Consider the following 22,870-nt stretch of genomic DNA (forward strand, 5'->3'; position numbering starts at 1 on the left):
GATCCAATTTTACTCTCCCAGTCATTTGTATTACTAATATATTATATTATTATAAAGATTTTGTTACAGCCATTTGTGAGAAACGGGGGACACCTGTATTTCCATTTGCCTAACCATCTTTCCATCCAACCACCATTTCTCTTGTCACATTTTTGTTTCTGATCTATAACTTTAAAGACATTTGAGAGTAAGGGATAATACTTATCATACACATGCATTGTCATTAGAAAGTTTGTTGGGTATCGAATATTAGGTCCTATTTTAAGGTCATGACCTTATGTTTTATTTTTCTGTCATCTTTTCTTTCTTCTTGAGAATAAGGATTGAATACTTGTAACCCATCATTAGAAAGTGTTCATGCTTCAGGTTCATTAGAAAGTGTCCTTATTTCAGGTACATTAGAAAGTGGTCTTACTTTATGTTCCTGAAAAGGTGTCTATACTTCAACTTCATTGTCACAGACCAGTAATTTCAGATTTTCATCACACTTTTCTCCCTGCTAAAGGTATTTGAAATTAGGACACAGTTCATGGTGTACATGTACTTGTATCTCATTACTAGAAAGTATCATGTGCGGCATTTAATCAGGTGCCTGAAAATATTAACCACTTACTGGGACCTTGAAGGTTTCTTGGTCAGGGTCTGGGTTTAATATTTAAAATTTTAAATTATACTTGTCTTTCTGCTCTTTAATCTTAGAGGTCTTTGAAGTATCTCAGTGAAAATTGGTTTACTTACATGTCATCACTTGAACTGCATTGCATGGCATCTTTGTGGTCCTTAGGGTCAAGGGTCCATATCTTTCACCCTTTTGTTTTTTTTTCTCTAGAGCTATATCTCTTTTATAGTAACACATGAAACTTGGTATAGTTATATTCATCACTAGAAGGTTTGTTGGATATCAGTGTGTGAATCCTTTCTTCAGGGTCAAGGTCCCAGTTCAGTATTTTAGGCGTCAATCACGTTTCCCTTATGCCTTTCATATTAAGAGCTATGAGAGATAAATCTGTGAAATTTGGTTGACTTGTATTATAATATAAATCAAGGGCTTAAGAAATTCTTGATCCATTAGTTCCCAGATTTTAAATCACATGTATTCTTGATCTTGTCCTGTGGATCATAAAAGCCATTATTTAAGTCAAATGACACCAAGTATGTAATACAGTATACATTATTCTCTGAAGAACTTGGTTATAATGTTAAATTTATTTTCCTGTTCAATCACACAGTTTAATTTCACAGATCTGCCACAGTTTTGGGGTTAAAATTGTCTGGGTTGAAAAGTCCCAGATTTCGGAATTAAGAAATTTTCAGCCAGTGTTGAAGACTTGTCACATGCCATGAATCTTCTTATTAAGCTCAGTTTAAAAATTTTCCTGCTTTATAGCTTGAAATCTGTTTGAAATATAAGACTATAGTATGGTACACTTCATTTCTCAGTTTGAAGGCACCCCACCCACCTACCACACACACATCTGAGCTTGTACTATAAAGGCCTTTGAAACCATTATGTGAAACTGTTACTTTCGATGTCTGCATAGTAGCTTTATAATTCCAGCACTCTAAGAATGCAGATTTTTTCACTGTACACTGACTTTTTGTTTACATTGGTATGGTGTTTCAATGATTTGATTGTACATCTCTATTTTTATCTAGTTTTGAATTATCTGTCTCTTACTCTCTAATTCAGCTAGCCATTAGCTGTCACTATCCATCTATTTTATCTATCATTCTTTTCATATATAAATGAACCTTAAATTGTATGTGTTTTACATTTATGATATTTCAAAATGACAGGTTGATTAGAATGATAAAAGAGAAGAGAACAGCAAAAAATTAATGATTTTTGTTCATTTGTTTTAGATCATGAGACGATAGATGAAGAGATCCAGAGATTACGCCATCAGTTTGCATGCAAAACATGCTTCAAAGAAAAATCCTGCATGGTCATTTTACCCTGTAGTCACCTTTCTGCTTGTCCAGCATGTGTAGAACAACTAAAGAATTGCAATGTTTGCCAGCAACCTATCAAAGCCACAGTCAAGGCATATTGCGCTTGAAAAAGGACTATCCTCTGACCCTGTTTTTATTCTAACATATAGAGCGGTCAGTATGTAAGTCAATCACAGTATGCAAACATTTACTTTTATATGACCTGTTTTATAATTTACAGTAAATTTTTCATGGAAATTTACCTGGAAAATCATTGCGTCTGTACAGAACTGTTTTCACCATTACAACTGATACTTCTGTTCATCAAGTTATAATTACTATTAAGTTATAATTTGTTCAAATTATTGTAATGTGAGAAGGCAAGAAATACAAATCCTGAAACATTTAAGTACCCCAAGAATGTATTTAAAATGCATTTCAAATTCATTTGAAGTGTATTTGTTTTGAATTAGAATTTGAATTAAATGTCTCATTGTTTAAACAGAGTCTGCATATTTTACTGGTTAACTTTTCCAGTATTTTTTATGATAGATAAAAAAATATTAAATTGATCCCGTTGTCTGTCTTTTTGTAGTGCAGATTAATAAATATTGTCCTTCCACAAACCATCATTTTTAATCATAAAAATGGTGGACAGTTTTCATTGGAAATTTAGTTTGACTATAGTTTAAGGGTTTTATTTTTTGAAAAAAAATTGAGAGATAACTTGGAAACAACAAGAATACTTAACTACTTCAGACAGGCAATACATTTTTGAAGAAACTTCTCAATGTTTCAGGGCCTGTAGTAGGTTCATTACTTTGTAGTTTTATCATTGATCATCAGCGTCATTGGTGTACAAAACTGTAAAGTTTCATATGGTTTGCAGTTAATGTTTGGTTTATAACATAAAATTCTTTAATGAGTCTGGCAGATAAATTGACCCATGCATGCATCATTTAAAATCATGTGGAAAAAAAATCATAATTTATAAATGGGTTACATGTATACATTAACCCTTTACCTCATGCAAGCGTCTTTGGACGCCTCTACACCATTCACATGGAAGCGCCTTTTGATGCCTCTACTCCAGTCACATGGATGCACCTTTTGACGTCAGCTGTAAACATCAGCCATTTTAAGCCAGTTTTCGTAGCGCCACCTTTGGGGAAAACCCCCTTTTAGATACTACATTCATTTCTGCGAATGACAATTACGTCAGATCACATGGTCACTGTTTATGCACTGGTCGATATCTGCTATTTAAAGTAACTGGGTCGTAATCTCCACTCTCCAAAATGGCGGTCGCAGATTTCATTCAGTACTTAAAAAAGTTTTCACGATTAGAATTACAACTATGAAAGATTCAATAACTTGGGTAAAGGCTCTGATATTGATGTAGGCAGCAATTAGTTTTTATAAATTATCAAATTCAGATGACTTAGTGATGTAGACGCAGAAGAAAAACTTGTAAATTTCGAGTATGAGAAGTGGCAGCTATGGTTGGTTATGCGGCCTCACTAACATGACGGTGAACAAGTTCTCTCAAGATTTTAAAGCACAAAAAAATTCTTCCATGAAAAATAATTACACAGCTATAACAATCGGACTTTACTCTTAAATTTTTCCAATATAATAGATGTGTACCAAAAATGTAAAATGGTTAAAATTGCTGTTAAACATAACATACACTACATTGCTTAACAGTTCACAGGCAGGCCTATGCATATGGGGTCGAATAGGTAACAGGTGTTCTATTTATAGCTCGCTGCACTTTGTAACTATGCTGTGTGAGGTAAAGGGTTAACATCGAAGGCATGCCAGCCAGCTGCACTACTGCTGTAGACCAAAATTTACCCAGCACCACTTATTTCATTTTCTTTATGTCCTTCTTTATTGCCTCTATCACCACAGATGTGTTGTCTCTATCACCACAGTATGTAAAGTTTAAATCTTTGGTGCTACCTTGCCTTAGGAACCTACAAAAGTCCATTTTTATGTGGTACAGCTGTGGGACAACCATGTGGTTAATCAAGAAGTATCCTGAAGTGATATGGTCAGTTTTCTTTCCAATACTCAAAAATTAGTCAACCACTTTCTAAATCCAAGAATGAAAGGGATTTGATTTGACAGATTTTAACAAGCTAGCATGTTTTAAAATGAACACTTGTATGATGCTGTAATTCACAGTTTATTTTGGCAAAATATTTGTTTTTACAGAGTCAGTATTTACATTTTTTATTTTGTTGATCCAGTTATAAATAGTCATGTTTTTTTTTTGTTGTTGTTACTATTTATAAAGGAATAAATATTGTGTATATAGAGTTAATGTGGTTTGTAATATATTATTTGGCTCTTTAAGTTAGAGAGGATTCAAAATTTCAAAAGTTTTTATTGTTATTCTTTTGTTTCCATGATCTATTCTCGCTCCCAATAGAGAAATAAATAGACAAGTATTACAGTCAAATGTTGCAAATGGATCTGACACTTGGGATAATTTTGATTTGTTGTTCAGCTATAATCTGTGTCTGGATCCAGACTTGGTATATGACCATCAATAACATTCGTATACGTTAAGCAAAAAAAAAAAAAAGACATTTTTAAGTACAGGAACCTGAAAAATTAATTCCTGTATACGAGAATAATAATTCCTCTTGTATCAAATCGGACTTCAAATGTGTAGACTGTAGCCATATGGTTCAGCTTGATTAAACTCTGTTGCCACAATGACATGTGAGCCTTAATATATTTCATAATACTTTTTACAGCTTATTTCTAGTAATATTACCAAAGAGAGAATAATACTTTGATTTATAATTGATCTGGTATACTTGTATGTTGTACAGTAAATCCTGTTATGAGTGACCTCTGCTATGAGTGACCACCTGTCATTTCCAATCACAATGGTAATGCATGGAACAATTGTATTATATAAACACTCTGAGCAGCCACCTGCTGAATGTGACCAGTGACCATGATATCTTTGCAAAATATTCATTTTTAAACTTACTTTTAATCCTTGTAAGAATGACCTCTTATACCGTTCTAAAAAAAAGAAAGTAGGCTGGCTACCAATATCTGAAATTTTGTAGGTGTGATTATAATGTAAACCAGACTAAAGTACATGTAGATTATTCCAGTACTTAGCCTGGATCCTGGCCTTAGCATAGCTACCGCCCATATGTACGAGTAGGAGCCAGTAAGCAGATCTATGAATGACCATATTGCGAGAACAGAGACAGACACCACTTTCCTTGATGTAATCATTTGTAACAATGACCGCTTGAATAGTAAAAATTATTCTAATCAAAAACAAAGACAGAAAGAACCACAAAAAAATAAAACAAAAATGGTGTCTGGCTACCTGTTTGTATATAGTGACAGATGGTATAGTCTTTAATCCAGACTAATGTAGATATCATGAATTGCCATTGTAGTGCCAAAATTAAGATAGTGGCCAAGTATAATGTTTTGTCATTAGAGTTAATCTTTATTGCCTGGGGGTGAATAAGATCTTTGCCTATTAAGCCAGCAAGTGAGAATTGTTTGATGGATTTGATTGATAGTGTTAAAGGATTGTTGTGTTTGTTGGGTTTTTATTCCCCAGTGTTAAAGTGATTACATCTCAATCACCAAGCTGTCATCTATTCAAATTACATACATTACTATAGAGTTAATCCCTGTATGTCTTCTTTGAATTAAATCATTCCTTTTTGTCTCTGAGTAAATGATTTTTTTTTCTGCAAGAGATAACTCTTTCTTTTTATTTCATTGTTAGATATGTAATGCAGATGTCTGGATTTGTCATATTTTCCTGAGGCCTAGTAAAAACCATCTTTGCAGTCAATATTACAACTGAGCACTAATAATGTTAACACCTAATACCTTAATAACAGTGGAAGAGCCTCCAACTTCAAACATATTTTAATGCTGGAGAAAATAATTATTGTAACTGAAAGAAGTGAAGAAAGAGCAGATGACTAACAAAAAAGTGCTTTAAACGTTAGTAAAACAAATTTAGGGTGTTATAAAGGAAAAGGAGTAAATCGGAAATGATTTCATATGCTAATACATGTACGTGGGATCTTCAAATGTAAATATGATTTCATGTTTAATGATAAGAATTATATCTTTGCTATATAATTTTGTTTTCAGATGAATGCGTGTAATATTTTATCAATAACTATTAATAAAGAATAGAATATATGTACAGTGGTTGTGTTGTTTTTTTCTTCTTTAAAATGTTCTGAAACTGACCTTGGAAATGTCTTTGTACAAACCTGTAATGAAAGACCACCTGTCTTGAACGACCAATTTTTGTTGACAGAAAGGGCGGTCTCACAACAGGTTTTTCTGTATAGTTATATTAAGGGAGAAAAAGAGAGAGTGTTGTTGTGGATGTATAATCAACCTAGTATACTCTGAACAGAATTGTTACATGAAGCAGGGTTTGCAAAATATCATCGAAAGTCACTGAGAATTGAACACCTCAGTTCAAGGCCTTGAAAGTCATTGATATTTTGCCTAGGTCATTGACAATCATTGCATTTTATAGATTTTGCTTAAAAAATAAAGAGTGATTGAAAATTTTACTTTCAAGTCATTTGTTTTATGTTGTGTGATGATTGGAAAGTACAGTTTGATTTTCTGTCATTATGCAAGCAATTCAACTATTATCGGAACCCACACAAAGTAATCGGATAGCACCCCTTTCACACAATATCATTAACACTGTTTGACTCTACTAAGTTTAGTTGTCACATTGGGTCCTGGAAGTTTTACAAAATCCAGGTTTTAAAAAATTGCTGAATTCCAGTACGGTTAAAGTCTTAAATGACTCATTCAGCAAATACAAATTAGGTCTACTGGCTTATGATATTGATGGTAATTTATTTTAAAACTATGAATTACATCAGATTATTGGAACTAGAAAAGTGTTAAAAGTGATAATTTTGGCTGATGTGCCTTGACTGAAATTGAGCTTTGAATTGAGTGAGTCACGTGTGTGATCAGAGCTGGAACTGAGATCATTGTGAAAGCTTGAAAACGTTACACTGCAAATGAATGTCAGATTTTTGACCAAATTTGACACACCATTAAACAAATTCATAACTTTTCAAACACTAGATAATATGTAATTTTAATAAGTCTGATCATCAGCGTAAGATTAGTAAATTTCTGGACTATTCATTTGACGGTTGTTAGTACCAATCTGTGGACTTACAAACGTTGATTAACTCCTTAATCTTGAGGAGTGTTTTAAAATATTGTCTGGATATTTTATTTACTACTCAGTCTACAGGTACAAGAATGAGTGCACTTAAAACAATTGATAGTAACACAGATTTATGTTCTTTGATTCATCTGTTTTCTTTTCAGTGGAAGGTGAATTCTAATGTACAATCTGGGATGATTTATTGCCAAATTATCCTAGATAGGAAAAAAATGGGATGTATGTTTTCACTATCTTCTTAATTCACTTGAATAAATGTAGGGATATCACACATTTATTTAATTTAGGGTACTATACAAAGTGTTTATATTTTTGACATGTTTGGAAATTTCAGAAGTCCAGAAAATTGTGACTATATGCTATTGTTAGATTTCAATTTTTAATCAGCTTTTGGCGTAATATCTTAAGGTTTATGAGTGGGGGGGGAACATACCCTCCCAAAAGAAAACAAAACAAAACAAAAATATGTAATAATGAGGGTAAATCCCGAAAAGTTAACAGTTTTTCTTAAAAATAAGTTCAAAATACCTTGAGCATAGCTACATATAGCCTGATGAGGGTTCAGATAAATTTAATAAATGTTCTAAAAATAAAATTAGGAAGGTAATATATTTTTTGATCAAAATACCATGGTGTTCAGCTGAACAAGCAGACTGGCATTGATGGACGTAAAATCTTAATGCAACATTATTGAACAGATAGAAAATCTGGCATGATAGTAAGTCAGTAAAGCACCAATTCAAAAATGTGAAATTTAAGCAGAGCTTATTTTTTTTGTAAATCTTATTTTGGAGCCAAGGTATCCAAAAGTCATTAGCCATGAGCAGTGTAAAAATGTACATAATAAACTTTAGGAACAAACTTGTTCTAGCTGGCCAAGCTAGTTTTATATATGCCCCATCAGCAAGGGCTTCTCCGCACAACAATATTCATACACTGGTAAGGAACAGATTAAACTTAAAAAATAATCAATAGATTAATGTGTATACAACTAGAGGCATCATCTTTTAAAGATGAATGTTAAGTATATAGAGACCTACAGCCATTTCCTCCTCCCCCCTCCATTTTGTTCTGTTCCCCACATATTTTCGTAACAAGTGAAATCCTGGTAGCCTCTCATAAGTCAAAGTACTGGATTTGCATCTGGAAAAGAAAGTATAGAAGCCAAAGGGCAGTGGTTAACATCTGGGTTACAATGGCTTTCCTTTTCAATATAATTTCCTTTTCATATTAAATTTATTTATTTCAGTATTGTTTTTGCATTTGTTTCTTGTATTTAAATTAGTAACTGACACAGAACAATTTATACCATATGTAGTCATTGAAAACGGAAAAGTCATCACTGGTAATTCATTGAAAAGTCATTGAATTTCAGTTCTCCTGATCTGCATGAACCATTTTAAGATGGATAGAGTGATGTTCTGGATGTATGATTGACGTATAGTTCTATGTGGAAAAGTCGCATTAAGGGAGAGAGAGGTGTTCTCGATATATATTTTACCTGGTATACTTGTATGCAGCATAATTTTATCCAAGTTGAAGTACATTTTTGTTTATTTGAGACAAATATTGTCTAATAGACATCAAGATTTACATTCAAAGTATTGTGAAGAGAATTAAATAATTTTGTAGACTTTCTTCATGCATGGCATTAATAATTATAAAACAAAGGAAAATTATTTTATGACACACTTGAATGCTCACCAAGACCACAGAAAACTTTTGTTGTGGTTTTCTTTAAAGTGTTTATTTGCTTGAGTTCCTAAACTTTCTAATGGATTTTCTTATTACTTCAGTTTCATCAATTAGAACACAAGACAGTTCATTGTGCCACATGGTCACTAGATCCTTTGGCCTATTGGTCATGGAAATCATGAAAATTTACTTTTAAGGTTTTGGTTTTTCCTTTGCTTTTATTTTCTATCTTCTTGATGGATTATCTTATACATTGCATAACTCATCATAAAACTAAGATAATTTATGTTTTGATTTGCTGGCTTAACCTTTTGACCTTTGGGTCAAACGCAGTCTATAGCAATACCTTGATCTTGTGCTCAATAAGCATGTCTTAGCATTCTTTGATGATTTTATGGGGTAGGAGTGGGATTCTTAAGAGATGCTTTATTTACATGAGAAAATTGCTCCTCTAGTTAGTAGTTTATTCCCTGTTGAGAGGCTACCCTTTTTTTAAGGTCAAATTTAATTGCAGAAGGGGTGTTAACAATGTGAAGGACCAATGGACAGTGAAACAATTATATGGATGCAATTTGTCTGACATTTTTTATAATACCAATGGAATATCCTCGTGATGCACAGTTAATTTCTTATAAATTATTGGTTATCTACAGAACCATTTACATGATAAATAAGTGGAGTGAAAGGCTTGAATAAAATGCAGTGGAAATTTCACAACCTTTTAAATTCTGATGATACAAAAATCATCAATAGATTGATTTACTGGTCATAAACTAGAAGAGCTTTTCGGGAAGTCTATTTGTCATCTGTCCTTTAGCACAAGTTTGTTATCACTAGTCCTAAATTACTTGGAGGATTGCCTTGAAACTTAACACACAAATTCATCCCATGGTCTACTTGGTCCTAAATGAAATCCAATATCCAGTATGGCTGCCACATTATCCATCTTGAAATTCCTGTTATCATAACTCATTCTGAATAGATAGTCATGTCAGCATATGGTTTTCACTGAAAGATTTCTTATGTTTAGTTGGTCCTAAATGAAAATGGGGCTGATATAATCCCATTAGGGTAGTCACACTGGCCATCTTGTACATCTTGTTATCACAAATCCTCCAGAATGGATGGTCACATCAACATGAAGCTTCTACCAAAAGACTCCCTATTATATCTAGTTGGTCCTAAAAGAATAAAACTGGTGCTGATTGGATATACATTATCACCACCACAGCAGTTAACTGGAAATTCATGTTATTGTTGCCCTTATTGAATGGATGATTGTAACAACATAGGGTTTTCACTGAAATATTACTTATAATCCCTATCTGGTTATAAATAAAAATGGAGCTAATCTGACATCCAATATGGCCACAAAGGTAGCCATCTTAGATGTGAAGTTTTCACAAAGAGACGTCCAGTTGGTCTTAAGTGAAAATGATGTAGATCTGATGTCCAGAATGGTTGCCACAGCAGCCATTTTGAAAATCATATTATTTCTGCTACTATTGAATGGAAAGTCTTGAAACTATTGTTGGTTCAACTCTTCCAAAATGGATGGCAGTATCAACATGGTTTTTCCAATATACTTTTTATAATACCTAGTTAAATAGAAATGGTACCAGACATATTTTCAGTATGGCTGCAACAACTGCCTTAGCAATCATGTTACTACTCCCTATGATGGATGATAATAATGACAAGGTTGTCACCAAGTCCTACATGAGCACGTCTGTAACGATGACTGTCTTCACAATCTTGTTGTCACTTCTCCACCTGAATGGATTATCATTATGACACGGGGTAATTTCACAAAATATGTAAATGATGTCAAGCTGACAGCCAGTATGTGTATCACAGCAACTAATTTGTTAATCTTGTTATTGCTGGTAAATAGGGATGGTTTCAACACTCTACAACTAAAAGAAGGAAATGGTGTTATTTTGAATCCCAGGAAATTCTTTTTGCACAGTAGATTTTCTCGAGGGACTCTTGTTTCGTTATCATTAGTTTATTTGTCAACTTGTCAAATATCTGTATTAATTTGATCACGTTTCTGTATGCCATGATTCCTATTGTATGTTAATATTCTCACATCATTCGTATACAAGAGTCCCAATAGTTGTGTTTTCATCAACTTTGTAATTTGTTAGTAGGGTAATGTCTCCCTTATGCAAGCTGCATGTGCAGATCCCTCGCTGTCTGCTCTGTGTACACTGAGAACATGATATAGCAAAAGATAGATCACGCAACAATGAAAATAATTGAACACAAATAATAAAATTATAACACTTTAAGTATATAAATAATTTTATATTAGATACATTTAAGACTACAGACTGATATTACTGAGAAATTTCATGCAAAAGCGGATGAAAATCTTTGGAAAGAAAAGTGAAGTGCCTTGCCTGAGGACACGATAGCCCACTTACTAGGCTGAGTTGATGGTAGGATTTGAACCTGCACCACTTTCAGTTGCTAGCTAAGTACTCTAACCTCAGGGCTACTGAGGCTTCTCTATAATGCTGAGAAAGGCAAACATTTTGATAACTTGTAAAAGGATAATAACAGAATACATGGCTCAAAATAAACACATTTCTTGCAGTCCAAAGCTTGTAAATTGACTACAGAGTAGTCAGTTTCATTATTTTCATAGTCCTCCTTGCTTATACACATTTATATTCTCCACATTAAATACTGCTTTGAAACTACACCTTGATCTTTTTAAGTGGAACAATTAATTCACAGTATAGTAGGATCCCTCTAGTGGTCGATTAATATTAGGCATTCACCTTTATAGATCAATCACAACTCTTCTATGTTCATGTGAGTTCGAGTCTCGGTTCTACCAATGCGGTTATGTGAGAAACCTTGCCAGTGACTTTTTGTAGGTCCATCGATCATTCTGGAGTTTTCCTGTGATCTTCATCACCAATTCACACTGGCTTCCATGTATAGTGTATTATGTGCTGAAAAATGGTGTTAAAGCATACAAAACCAAAAACTAATCTTTTTATGTGCATGAATATGTGCTCTAATGGTTATTATCTTATGTCTTATATTATGTACATCTTCCCTTTCAATATTCCAATATTGTATACAATTTCTCTTACAGTATTCATTATATTCTGCTATAAGTATTAACATTTGAAAAAGCATGACTAAGGCAATCGGGTTCAGAATTATGGTAGAAAAGAAAGTAAAGTTAAATTCTGCATGAATACTGTTTGAATTGGGATTCTACTGATTTTATCTTTCTGGGTATATAAATTTTATCAGACTTAGAAGTACAATCTTAACAACCTACCCTAAGTAGGCAAAATCAAATAATCCTACTAATTTACTGGTCAAAATTACTTACAAATTTTATAATATAAAAATAAATAATATTACAAATAAAAAGTAAAGAAATTAACTAACATAATCATATTTTCCTAAAACAAAAGATTTCAAATATTATCAATTTAGCATACAGTAGGGCTAATATGGAAACACAGATTAAAAATATAAACATTTAATACACACGTCAGCAGCAGGGAGGGCGAATCCTAAAAACTTTAGATGGTTCCAAATGCCAAAATAAACCCTCAAAAAAAAGGGTTTCAACCGGAAATAACGTCGACTACGTTTCAAGAGGAACCCTTGGAGATAAACCTCCTTGGGAGGTCCTCCTGAGTTAGTCCAAATGTGGTTCCTGGTTGAAAAACCCATTAATGGCGCTTCGATTACAAAAAATGAACCAATTCGTTGTCGTCGCCCTCCCTGCTGCTCAGTTAAATGTTTTTATCAAGACCAACTCGATATCGTGTTCGAGGATCATGTAAATTTATTGTTATAAATCCGTGTGGGGTTATTTTAGCACGACTAAAGACATTTTTAAATTTATTTATATCCATATCGCCGGTACACCAGGTCTGATGAATATTTCGTAACGTGTGAGTATCAACTCCGTTAAAGACAGTAAGAATATTACAGTTATGTCTGATCACTTTAGGAATTTGTGTATACCGCTGGGTTACATAAATCACATCTGTGCTTTTGTGTCTACCTCTGGAAAATATCCTAGCTGGATTTGGTTGTTTATCCAACATTACATCATCGTAAACAACTAAATTGTTAATTGACCCATCAATATCATCAATACTTGGCGCTTCATTGATGTCAGTTATAAATTCAACAACATCGTCTCTTCTTAATGATTTTGCGCTTTCATTATAATCTTTTAACACTCCGTAGCATCGTTGATCGTCTACAGATGGTGCTACCAAATACAACTTGTCCCATTTCATCCACTTCATTATTAAATTAAGTAACAACTGTGTCTTACCACTCCCATATGGACCAATGATAATCATTCGAATAGAATTTGGTAGCGCTGCGTGATGCTTAACTGGTTCTCGTCGTTTTGTAGCAGAAAAGTCAGTGATTTCCATTAGATATAATATAAAATAATATGGATTTATATTGTGTGAAATGCAGGGCGCGTACACCAACAAGTGATTTAACAACCATTACAACAAAAAATAAAAGATCTGCGGTTACGGGCAAGTGTGAACGATGCGGTACAAAAAAAAATTAAATTTATTTCCACTGGCAAGTCAGGTGAAAAACCAAAACCAAAGTCAAAACCAAAATCAAAGCCAAAGCCAAAGTCAAGTAAAAAAAAAAAGCAACACGGAGGTGATATTGCAGCAAAATTAACAAAACTACCCGGTACTCCGTGGGCTAAATGCCCAGGAGAAAAACACCTCCCATGATATAATTACTGCGACCCTGGAACCCGACTTGATATCAGACTTGATGACTAAGATCAACCAAAATCAGGTGAGTATCCGATAAATGCTATTGATAAGGCGTGTCATGCTCATGATGTAGCTTATAAAAGTAAAGATCTGCAGCATAGACATCTCGCGGATGTGAAATTAATTCACGCGCTAAATTCCATCAGTGATAAATCTCTCAAGGAAAAATTAGCTAGTTGGTTAATAAAATCCGCAATGAAAGGTAAATTAGCGTTAGGTGCTGGTAATTAATTATAATGGAGTCGATTTATTATTCCCCAAAAGGATATTGGAGGGGTAGCGCAACAATTAGTAAACTCCCCGAAGCAGCAAAAGTTACGCGCGTTACTGCTAAAAATTGGTTATCCAAACAGGCAATATGGCAAATTTACCAACCACTTCCTAAACAAATTCACTTTGCACATTTTGATGTTAGTGTTCCTAATGAAGTTCATCAGGCTAACATATTATTTCTGCCACATGATACTATTAAAATCCGAAGACGTCAAATAACATATAAATACGCGTTAACTGTAGTTGATGTTGCAAGTAGATACAAAGATGCAGAACCGTTAACGACTAAAACAGCATCTGAGGTTGCTTCTGCGTTTGAACGAATTTATCAACGAGGACCTCTACAATGGCCACATCTATTACAAGTTGATCCTGGCAAAGAATTTCAGGGTGCAGTATCATATCTGATGAAGCAACATAACGTCAACATCAGACGAGGGCATACTGCAATTCACCGTGATCAGGCAATTGTTGAGCGATTTAATCGAACTCTTGCTAAGCGGTTATTTGGATATCAATACGCGAAGGAATTCATTCAGGACAAGAGATCACGCGAATGGGTTGCAAGATTACCAAATGTGATAGCTGCATTAAATAACGAGATTACCAACATGAAACCTATTAACGCAATTACCAAAAAACATATACCACAACGACGTGATTTTTCAGCACAACCAATACTGGGTGATGTCACTGTGAGATATTTATATGAACCAGGTGAACTTGAAGGTGGTAAAAAAAGAGCGACTGATCCTATTTGGAGCATCACTACACACAAGGTATCTAACATAACTAGATCTACTGGATTCAACTGCTCCTCAACGTGGATTCACACGTGAACAATTACAAGTAATTCCCGAGGACACACAATTACCGCCCAAATCACTTAACTAGCACCCCTACGCCGGTTGCACTCGAGACAGGTCAGCATCACATTTTGTCGTGCATGACCGAGACTGTTATCCTTTCTATCTACGGTGAATTGTCTTGGATTATTACTCGAATACTGCCACATCATTATACAATGACAACTCGCACAATGATTATTCTGCTGTTGTTTCAGTGTCATGATAAATTCAACATCAAGGTCAAATTCTCGATTATTCTTTTTGTCACTCTGTTTGTAACCAGTTATTTTTTTTCTTATTATATCACTGTTGTTTTCATTATTAATTTCATCAGCCTTTGACTCATACAAGACAATCCTTCGCAGTTGAGATATTCTTCTGACTCTGGACACAGCTAAGTAAACTAAGTTTGACCACTCGAAACGATCATCAATAATCCAAACTACTGTATCAGAGATAGTTAGTCCTTGAGATGAATGAATCGTCATTGCGTATCCTCGCGTCCACGGGGATTTATCAGCGCGCAGTGCATCTTCAACAACATTGATATCAACTGCAACAACATCATTTAATACGAGATTTTGTTTCCTCCCTGACTGTCCTGGTATATCAACGTCGATATTCTGTAACCGCGTATCAGCTGGTCTATAACACAATGGCACTGGCAGTGTTGGAAATTTTTTCTTGTGTAATTGAAATAACTGTTGTTGAAATGTGTCTCTGACTATCTTTCTACTTGCCACTATCAAATCGTTTGGTCTCCACGTTTTCCAAAAGTCTCTCATTGAAGTCTCTGAAATCACCTTGCGCATTATTTCACATTGAATTTTATTCGGTTGTAGTCTGATTAATTTCTTAAACTCGTGTAATTCTGCATCAAGCGCTCTATAATCATCAGTTATCTCCTCGTAATAATCAACAAAATATTTTAACCACAAATGTGGGGATGGACCAACAAACGCAGGTGGCTGACCGTGATCGCCGCACTTTATCACAGCTGTATTTTTTGTTAATAACCAATCAAGAAATATTTTTAATGTTTCTAACGGTACCGTACATATTTCGTCCCAAACGATAATCCTCGGAATATATTTCTCTCCCATTCGATCAGTGGTCCATGTGTTGCCCTTTCATCTGGAAAAGCTGTGATAAGTGCATGAGTTAACCCCACGTTGTTTCATCTCCCGCGCGAGTCTGTGTGTAGGTGTTAACACTATCATATCTGAATTCCGAAATAATTCAATCGCTCGAGTCGTCTTACCAGACCCTCCTGGCCAATTGAGATAAACAGTCTTGTGTCTTGACACTGGATCGTACACAGATGGTGCACTCGACATTTCTGATAATTCTGATTTATAATAATTATCTTTAATCTCAACGTCTGCGGACTCACAATAATCATATACCATTTCTTCTTTCATTCTCCATGAACCCCATGATTCATCATAAGTTGTAAAATGAGTTACCGAATTCAGGTATTTCTTGTTGATGTAAAATGAGTCCGTTACAACTCTAACTGCAGTGTCAGGGAATCTATTTATCATCGATAGCAAATTTATAGAAACATAAGCTAGCACTGAAGATCTTCAATGAGTATACTGAGGTGACTCGCCATCAGTATAACTTACAATTGTACCCAGTCGAGCTCCATCAGATAAATAAGCTTTTTCTCGACTTACAAATATACCTCTCGCTGTTGCATCAGCGACCACAAATTTATACTTGGCGGGATCCATAATCAGTCTTGCATAATGTCGTTTATGATCATATGCACCACCCTGAGTAAATTTACCAATTATTCTTCTACCGAGATACTTCGCGTTTCTTTTCTCTTCGAGGTTGGCGATTAATGTATCGTAATCATCACTTTCGCAATCAGCCAGTTCAGGTGTTGGTAACCAAACTTCAGTCTGTGCCCGATATGATATAATTACCTCAATAACCGTCAACGATACCAGTATTTTACAATCAAGCATATATCGTAACAACACTATTAGTGCCCAGCGCTTTTCACTAAAATGCCGACCAAACCAAACATAACAAATAACATGAAGACTCATGGCCGTTTCGAATGACAGTACACGAGCGAATCCTGTTAGGTCAAAATCGGGTAATGGTCCATTAATGGCCATCCGAGTCATCGAGTTTGTGCAGTGTCCAAATCTTTTAAAGTATCCAGAACACTCTCCCATCCCAAGAAAGCTTCCTGGATAACACGCAACCATATCAACTGATATCATTTCCTTGTAATTATACTTGGTATTCCATAATCCGCAGTGTCCGTATTCGCAACAACTTAATTGTACATCTTCAATAAACTCACTTCGGGTTGGCTTCCATGATTTTTTTCTCTGGCACCATGGGCTACAACTGATGGAACAGTGAAACAATTAGTAATCGGTCAGTTTCTTTTGAATATCTCTGAGCAAGTTTTCTCATTGCTTCATGTAGAGATTCTTTACGGTATATTTCACCGTTAACGCGTACAAACTGATCATATATTTCATTATCTGAACTCGAAAATAACCACACTGACACAGAATCGTTTTCACCTATCTGTTTAATAAAATCAAACATGACTCTCTCAGAGTTCCTTCCTTCGGAATTTTCCGAAGACGAGTAAAATCTCACAGTTCGATTTCGTGGAAATATTGTGACTGCACTGCTCCAAGCGTGAGCGTTATGATCAATAATATTTACTGGAGCTCCGTTCCGATTATATTTTGATTTGTATAATACTTACCCTGTTATCGATGCTACGGTTATGGGGAATCTTAATGCTTTTTCTAACTCGGCAACATCGTTTATTGTAGCTCCTGTATCATTGACCCGTTCAACCCATTTGTTTATTTTTTCACGTCGTAACGCCGTTAGACCGTTTCCGCGCATCGCATTTGTAAAATGTTCTGTTACTCGTTCAGCTACAAAATTCAGTTTTGAAAATTTCATTGGGGCAAGATCATTAATGTTGTTTTTTTTTATCGGATCAATTGAATAAATGATCGCGGTCACAGGATACGCTCGAGCGTAGTATGGTTTATCAATCCCAGTCAGCATCCCTGGTTTGGAATCTTTACTTAACAGAGCAGTTTTTCCATTAGCAAGGACAGGGTCACGCTTGTCACGGATAATCCACGTATCGGAATCTACCAGCACAATAAACTTTATTCTGAAATGATATTTCTGATTGAGGTAATCGATGATTGTTTTCGCTCGGCATCACTCATTGTAGCGTCCTTGACATCATCGTCGTGTATAATTTTGAATGTAGACCACACGTGAGATGCTCCATCATTATGAAATTCGTCTTTGGCATCTCTGATAATATCAAACAGACCAGTCAGGGCTTGCCTCCGCGAATCAGGGGTTATTCTGTCAAGATCAAATCTAGAAGCTTTCCGGGGTTTGATTGCAGATAAACTCTCAAACTCCTCCATATTATATTTAAGACAAACATTTAAATAAGAAAGGGGGTTCAGGACCAATACCGTGTATGCAATGTGGTGTTGGGGTCAGAGGAAAAACACAGTCATGCGCAAGTTGCTGGGGGAAAAGATACCATGAACTTAAAAGATATTATAACAAAAAAAATAATAATGATGCGCTAAAATGTGAGCGCGATTATATAACTAAGTTCTGAGACAAATATAAATTAGACAAATAACATTATTATATAAAATGAACCAGGCATTTGTCCGACACCGCATCATCAATAATTACGAAGCGTCACGTAATGGTGAAATTAGAAATTGCAGGTTGAAAAGAAAAGTTGGTTTTGTTACTAATACTGGCTATCTAATGTTTAGTGTTGGAAAGAAAAATTATCACTGTCATCGTTTCGTATTTGAGGTTTATCACGGAGAGATCGAAGACGGTCTTGTGATCGATCATATAGATATAAATAAACTTAATAATTCTTTATCCAATCTGAGAATTGTCACACAAAGTCAGAATTGTAAATTTGGAAACGCTGGACGTCACGATAAAAGCGCCAAGGTAATTTTATCCATAAATTTAGAGACAAACGAAGAAAAAATATTTCACTCGTTGTATGCAGCTGGCAAGTATTTTGATATTTGCAGCGCTTCAGCACGGAGTGTAGCAGAAATATAACCAAATCCGCTCTGTCTAAAAACTATAATCAAATGATTGTTTTTCATTATTGTTAGAATGTGTACTTCAATCTGAGGGGTTTTATATAAATTTCAGTGTTATTTAAGGGAGATAACTCTGTTAAGCATGTTTCATGCAATTAGTTCCCTCCCCTTGACTTTCAGAAAATTGCGTAACACATGTCACTATCCTCTGCGGGTAATTATCCTGAAAAGTATAACTAAATTCATGTATAATTTTGCAACAACCAAAAAGGTCAAATGGTATACAGTTAACTGTAACGAATCGTCTATACAGACTACAACAGGTAGACGGTTCTCCGTGTTACCTGTACACGGAAGTAAATATCTCCAATTACTTCCCTTGACAAAGTCAAGGTGACAAAGTCAAGGATTTTATCAATAACGGCAGGCGTAATCGTTTATTTACAATTTTTTTTCACAAACAATATACTTGTTTTACTGAATTCGTTTGGTTTCTTGGTTCATCTCCATTTTTTCTTCGATTATATTTAAGATAAGAAATACGAAAAACCACCCCCACCATGTGAGCTATTTTTGAGTTTCCAAGTATCAGTCGGTTTATATACTATAGCGTCCGAATTGTATACTGGGGTTTCGAAACCCAAAAAGGTTGCACACCTTCCGCGTTATCACCCCTCCCGGTGACATTTTGCACCTCGCGGGATTGAGTCGGGGAGGGTGTGCAACCTGTTGAGCATAGAATATAACCCTGTGTGTGTCAGTACTGTCCTTGCACTACCCGTCAAACCTGCCAAAATGTTATAAGACAATTTGGAGGGAGCACGGTAAATAGTGTAAACAAAAACACACCATTTCTGGACTTGCTAGGAAGTTATAAGACAACTTAGAAATTCACATAAATGGTGTACAATTTTTTTTCTTCTTTTAAATATATAATTATATAAATAATGAATTTCTGCTATTAAAAAATTAGAAGAAAACGGAATTAATATATCTGGTTAATTAAATCCTAAAAAAGTAATGTCTGATTTTGAAGCACTATATGAGGCTAAATTGGAAGGTCGGTATATTTTACATGCTCAGTATAAATTTATAAAGAAAATCCAGACAGAGTTATACAAATCACTAGCTACAATAGAAGAACAGCAACTGGATGAATTTGTCCCTCTCTGCTGTGCAATCGAAAAAATTAGATCAGCATTATCTGAAGAATACGAAGCCAGGAAGGTAATTCATACTCGTGCAATACAGTTGAGAAAAAAGATCGTGAGTTAGATCCCTTGATTACTGGGAAATGAAGTCAGGTACGTAGAAATGAAATTGAAAGTAGAATGCCAGTCTCGTTGTACTGACAGTAAAAAAAAAATATTTTTTACCTGCATCAAATACAGATAATATTTTTTTTTTACCTACATCAATCAATCTGACCTACATCAATCTGATGAGTTATTTTCACTTGTATCAATCTGATCTGCATCTGTTTCACTTGTATCAATCTGACCCGCAGAGTTAAATAATATTTCCTTAAGCCGATCAAATTTAATGCAGGAATGCGCGTAATTTAAAATCTGGTCTCTGTCACATGTGATCACACAAATACGTTTTTGCCACAGTTCATCTAACTGTCCCTGCGTTAATAAAAGGTCTTCATTACCGAATACATCAATAACTAAATCAACTGTGCTGACCGGGGACTGCATAAACACCTCTTTGATGTAGTTTTTAAGTGCTTGCTTGTCGTGTATAAAAACTTTCACGTGCTGTTATATATATAATAATCGTTTGATTAATTAGAAATCAAGGTCTGTCAGGAAAAAATAAAATTCTTTGCAGGTATATTTGTTTTTACTGAATTCGCATGATTTTGACTAGTAAACCCCCATCAGAATTAGCCAGTCGGACGATTTTTAGGATTTTGTCAGGCATATTACCCTTCAGAATTAGCAAATCGGTCGATTTTCATGATTTTGACAGGCATATTGCCCTTCAGAATTAGCAAATCGGTCGATTTTCATGATTTTGACAGGCATATTACCCTTGAGAATTAACAAATCGGTCGATGTGCACAAAATATATATAAATAAAATATTTTTACTGTTACTCGTGCACAAAAATAAAATTATTATACTTGCTTGTGAATTTCAGTCGATTTTTATGATTTTGTCAGGCATATTACCCTTCCGAATTAGGAAATCGGACGATTTTCATGATTTTAACAGGCATATTACCCTTCCGAATTAGCAAATCGGACGATTTTCATGATTTTGACAGGCATATTACCCTTCAGAATTGAGAAATTTGACAGTTTTTCAGTAAAAAATAAATTCTTATAATTCTGAGCGACAGTAAAAAAATATTCACCTTAACTGTCAGGATTTTTTTTGAATGAGATTCTTAGGATGAAAATCTTTACGATTTTACAGGTAGATTAATATGTAGCGTTTTATTTCTTAAATCCAGAAGGTGACCAGATTGGTCTGTTAGTTTGAAATTTATTCTTGATAACAGTGGATTATAATACTGCAAATAAACCTGATTGATCAGCTCTTGCACAATCAGATATCCAGGTGGGTCTTTCGGGGTGAACGAATAAAGAACAAATCCTTGCTGGGCTTGATTTGATACTGTCGTGTCCGTGCTGTAGCTGCCATCGATTACATCACACACAAGATTGACTACAACCACAGCTATTATATTTACAATTTCCGGGGATACATGTCGGTCTGTCCCTGTTGGGTCATTGTTGTGCCGGAGAATAGTTGCTGGTGGCAGTGTTTTTTGTACTGTGCGAGTATGTCATCAAAGAACTCATCAATGACATCATTGACTGATTTTTTTTGTTCGGGGACACTATACTGAGGGAATTTATAATTTGGCAGATCTGCTTCTGTTAACGATAGCGCAGTTAAAAATCGGTTCTCAAAACCACTGTCTACTACGGAGGAAATCATTAGCTGAATTACCCGATAGTTGATATATTCCATGTCGGATGCAAGCTGATTTAGCATTTCTACGTGTTTAATAATCTTGTCGCGTGAAGTTATATCGGAAAGATGTTCTTGAAAGAGTTGCCGCAGTTGCTGTAGTTTTCTTTTATGTTCTTGATTAATTTCGCTGAAGTATCTAAACATTTGATTTGAACTAAGTAGGTTTCTTTCAGCACCAAATGACCAAAATTCGGTTCCATCACCCTTATCTCTATACCTAATAGCCATCGCATCTTCACTCAGGGGTGAATTTCTTATTCTAAGTAAAAGATCCTTGTACGATGGTGCCATATCGTGGTACGAAGTCTTATCCGTGACATAATCAGACTTTTTCGGTTCTGGTTGTATCGATGAAGTAGGTGGTGGAATTTCAGGCCATCCCAACACTGTTCTGATCGAACTCTGATATATATCCACGGCGTAGTCTGGAGTGCTTATTTCGATCGCAGAAGACAGCGTTGGTTCATGAACAGTTATTTCTATCGTGGATTCTTTTCCTGTGATATTTTTTATTCGACGTTGTAATTCCTCGTTGGTTTCTTCGATTTGATAAGACCCGGTTGGTATCCCAATGACGTTCCAGTCGGGTGTACCATCGGGTCCGTTTTTATTTGCAAACACAAACGAATTATTCGCTGGTAATCCACCAAACGATTTTGATCTGATATTGGGCCAACTGTGATATACTCGTAATTGTGCTAGTGCGATTTCTTTCACGGGAATCGCAGTTGGAAAATTAACACTAAATTCAGGGTTAGTCGAACTTACAGTTATCATCGAAGTTCTTTTGGGGCTTGTATTTTCGACTATCTGTTGAAGTAATTCCGTCATTATTTATCTTTGTTGTTTTTAAATGGCGGGTGCAGTCTTCGTATATCTTAACCATTAACGCGAATTCGGAATCTGATATTGTTTCGTCGTCGATGCTTGATGATATCAACGATGATAATTTTGAGTATGCGGCTGTTGTTGTGTTTAGTTGTATGATATAATCGTGCAATTTTGT

The 22,870-nt window shown here is 35.0% G+C and overlaps 1 protein-coding gene across 1 annotated transcript in view; it reads left to right on the forward strand.

Moving 5' to 3' along the window:
* Window positions 1-6,138, forward strand: part of LOC149775815 (baculoviral IAP repeat-containing protein 7-B-like) — a 44,559-nt gene extending 38,421 nt beyond the window's left edge. The window contains exon 5 of the mRNA XM_089943197.1: window positions 1,864-6,138. Within this exon, the coding sequence (XP_089799323.1) occupies window positions 1,864-2,060 (197 nt within the window). The 3' untranslated portion in view covers window positions 2,061-6,138. The remainder of the gene's footprint in view (window positions 1-1,863) is intronic.
* Window positions 6,139-22,870: the final 16,732 nt, after the last annotated feature.

This window comes from Sinohyriopsis cumingii, chromosome 19, assembly GCF_028554795.1.
Source record: "Sinohyriopsis cumingii isolate HCF-2022 chromosome 19, ASM2855479v2, whole genome shotgun sequence".
Lineage (NCBI taxonomy): Eukaryota > Metazoa > Mollusca > Bivalvia > Unionida > Unionidae > Sinohyriopsis > Sinohyriopsis cumingii.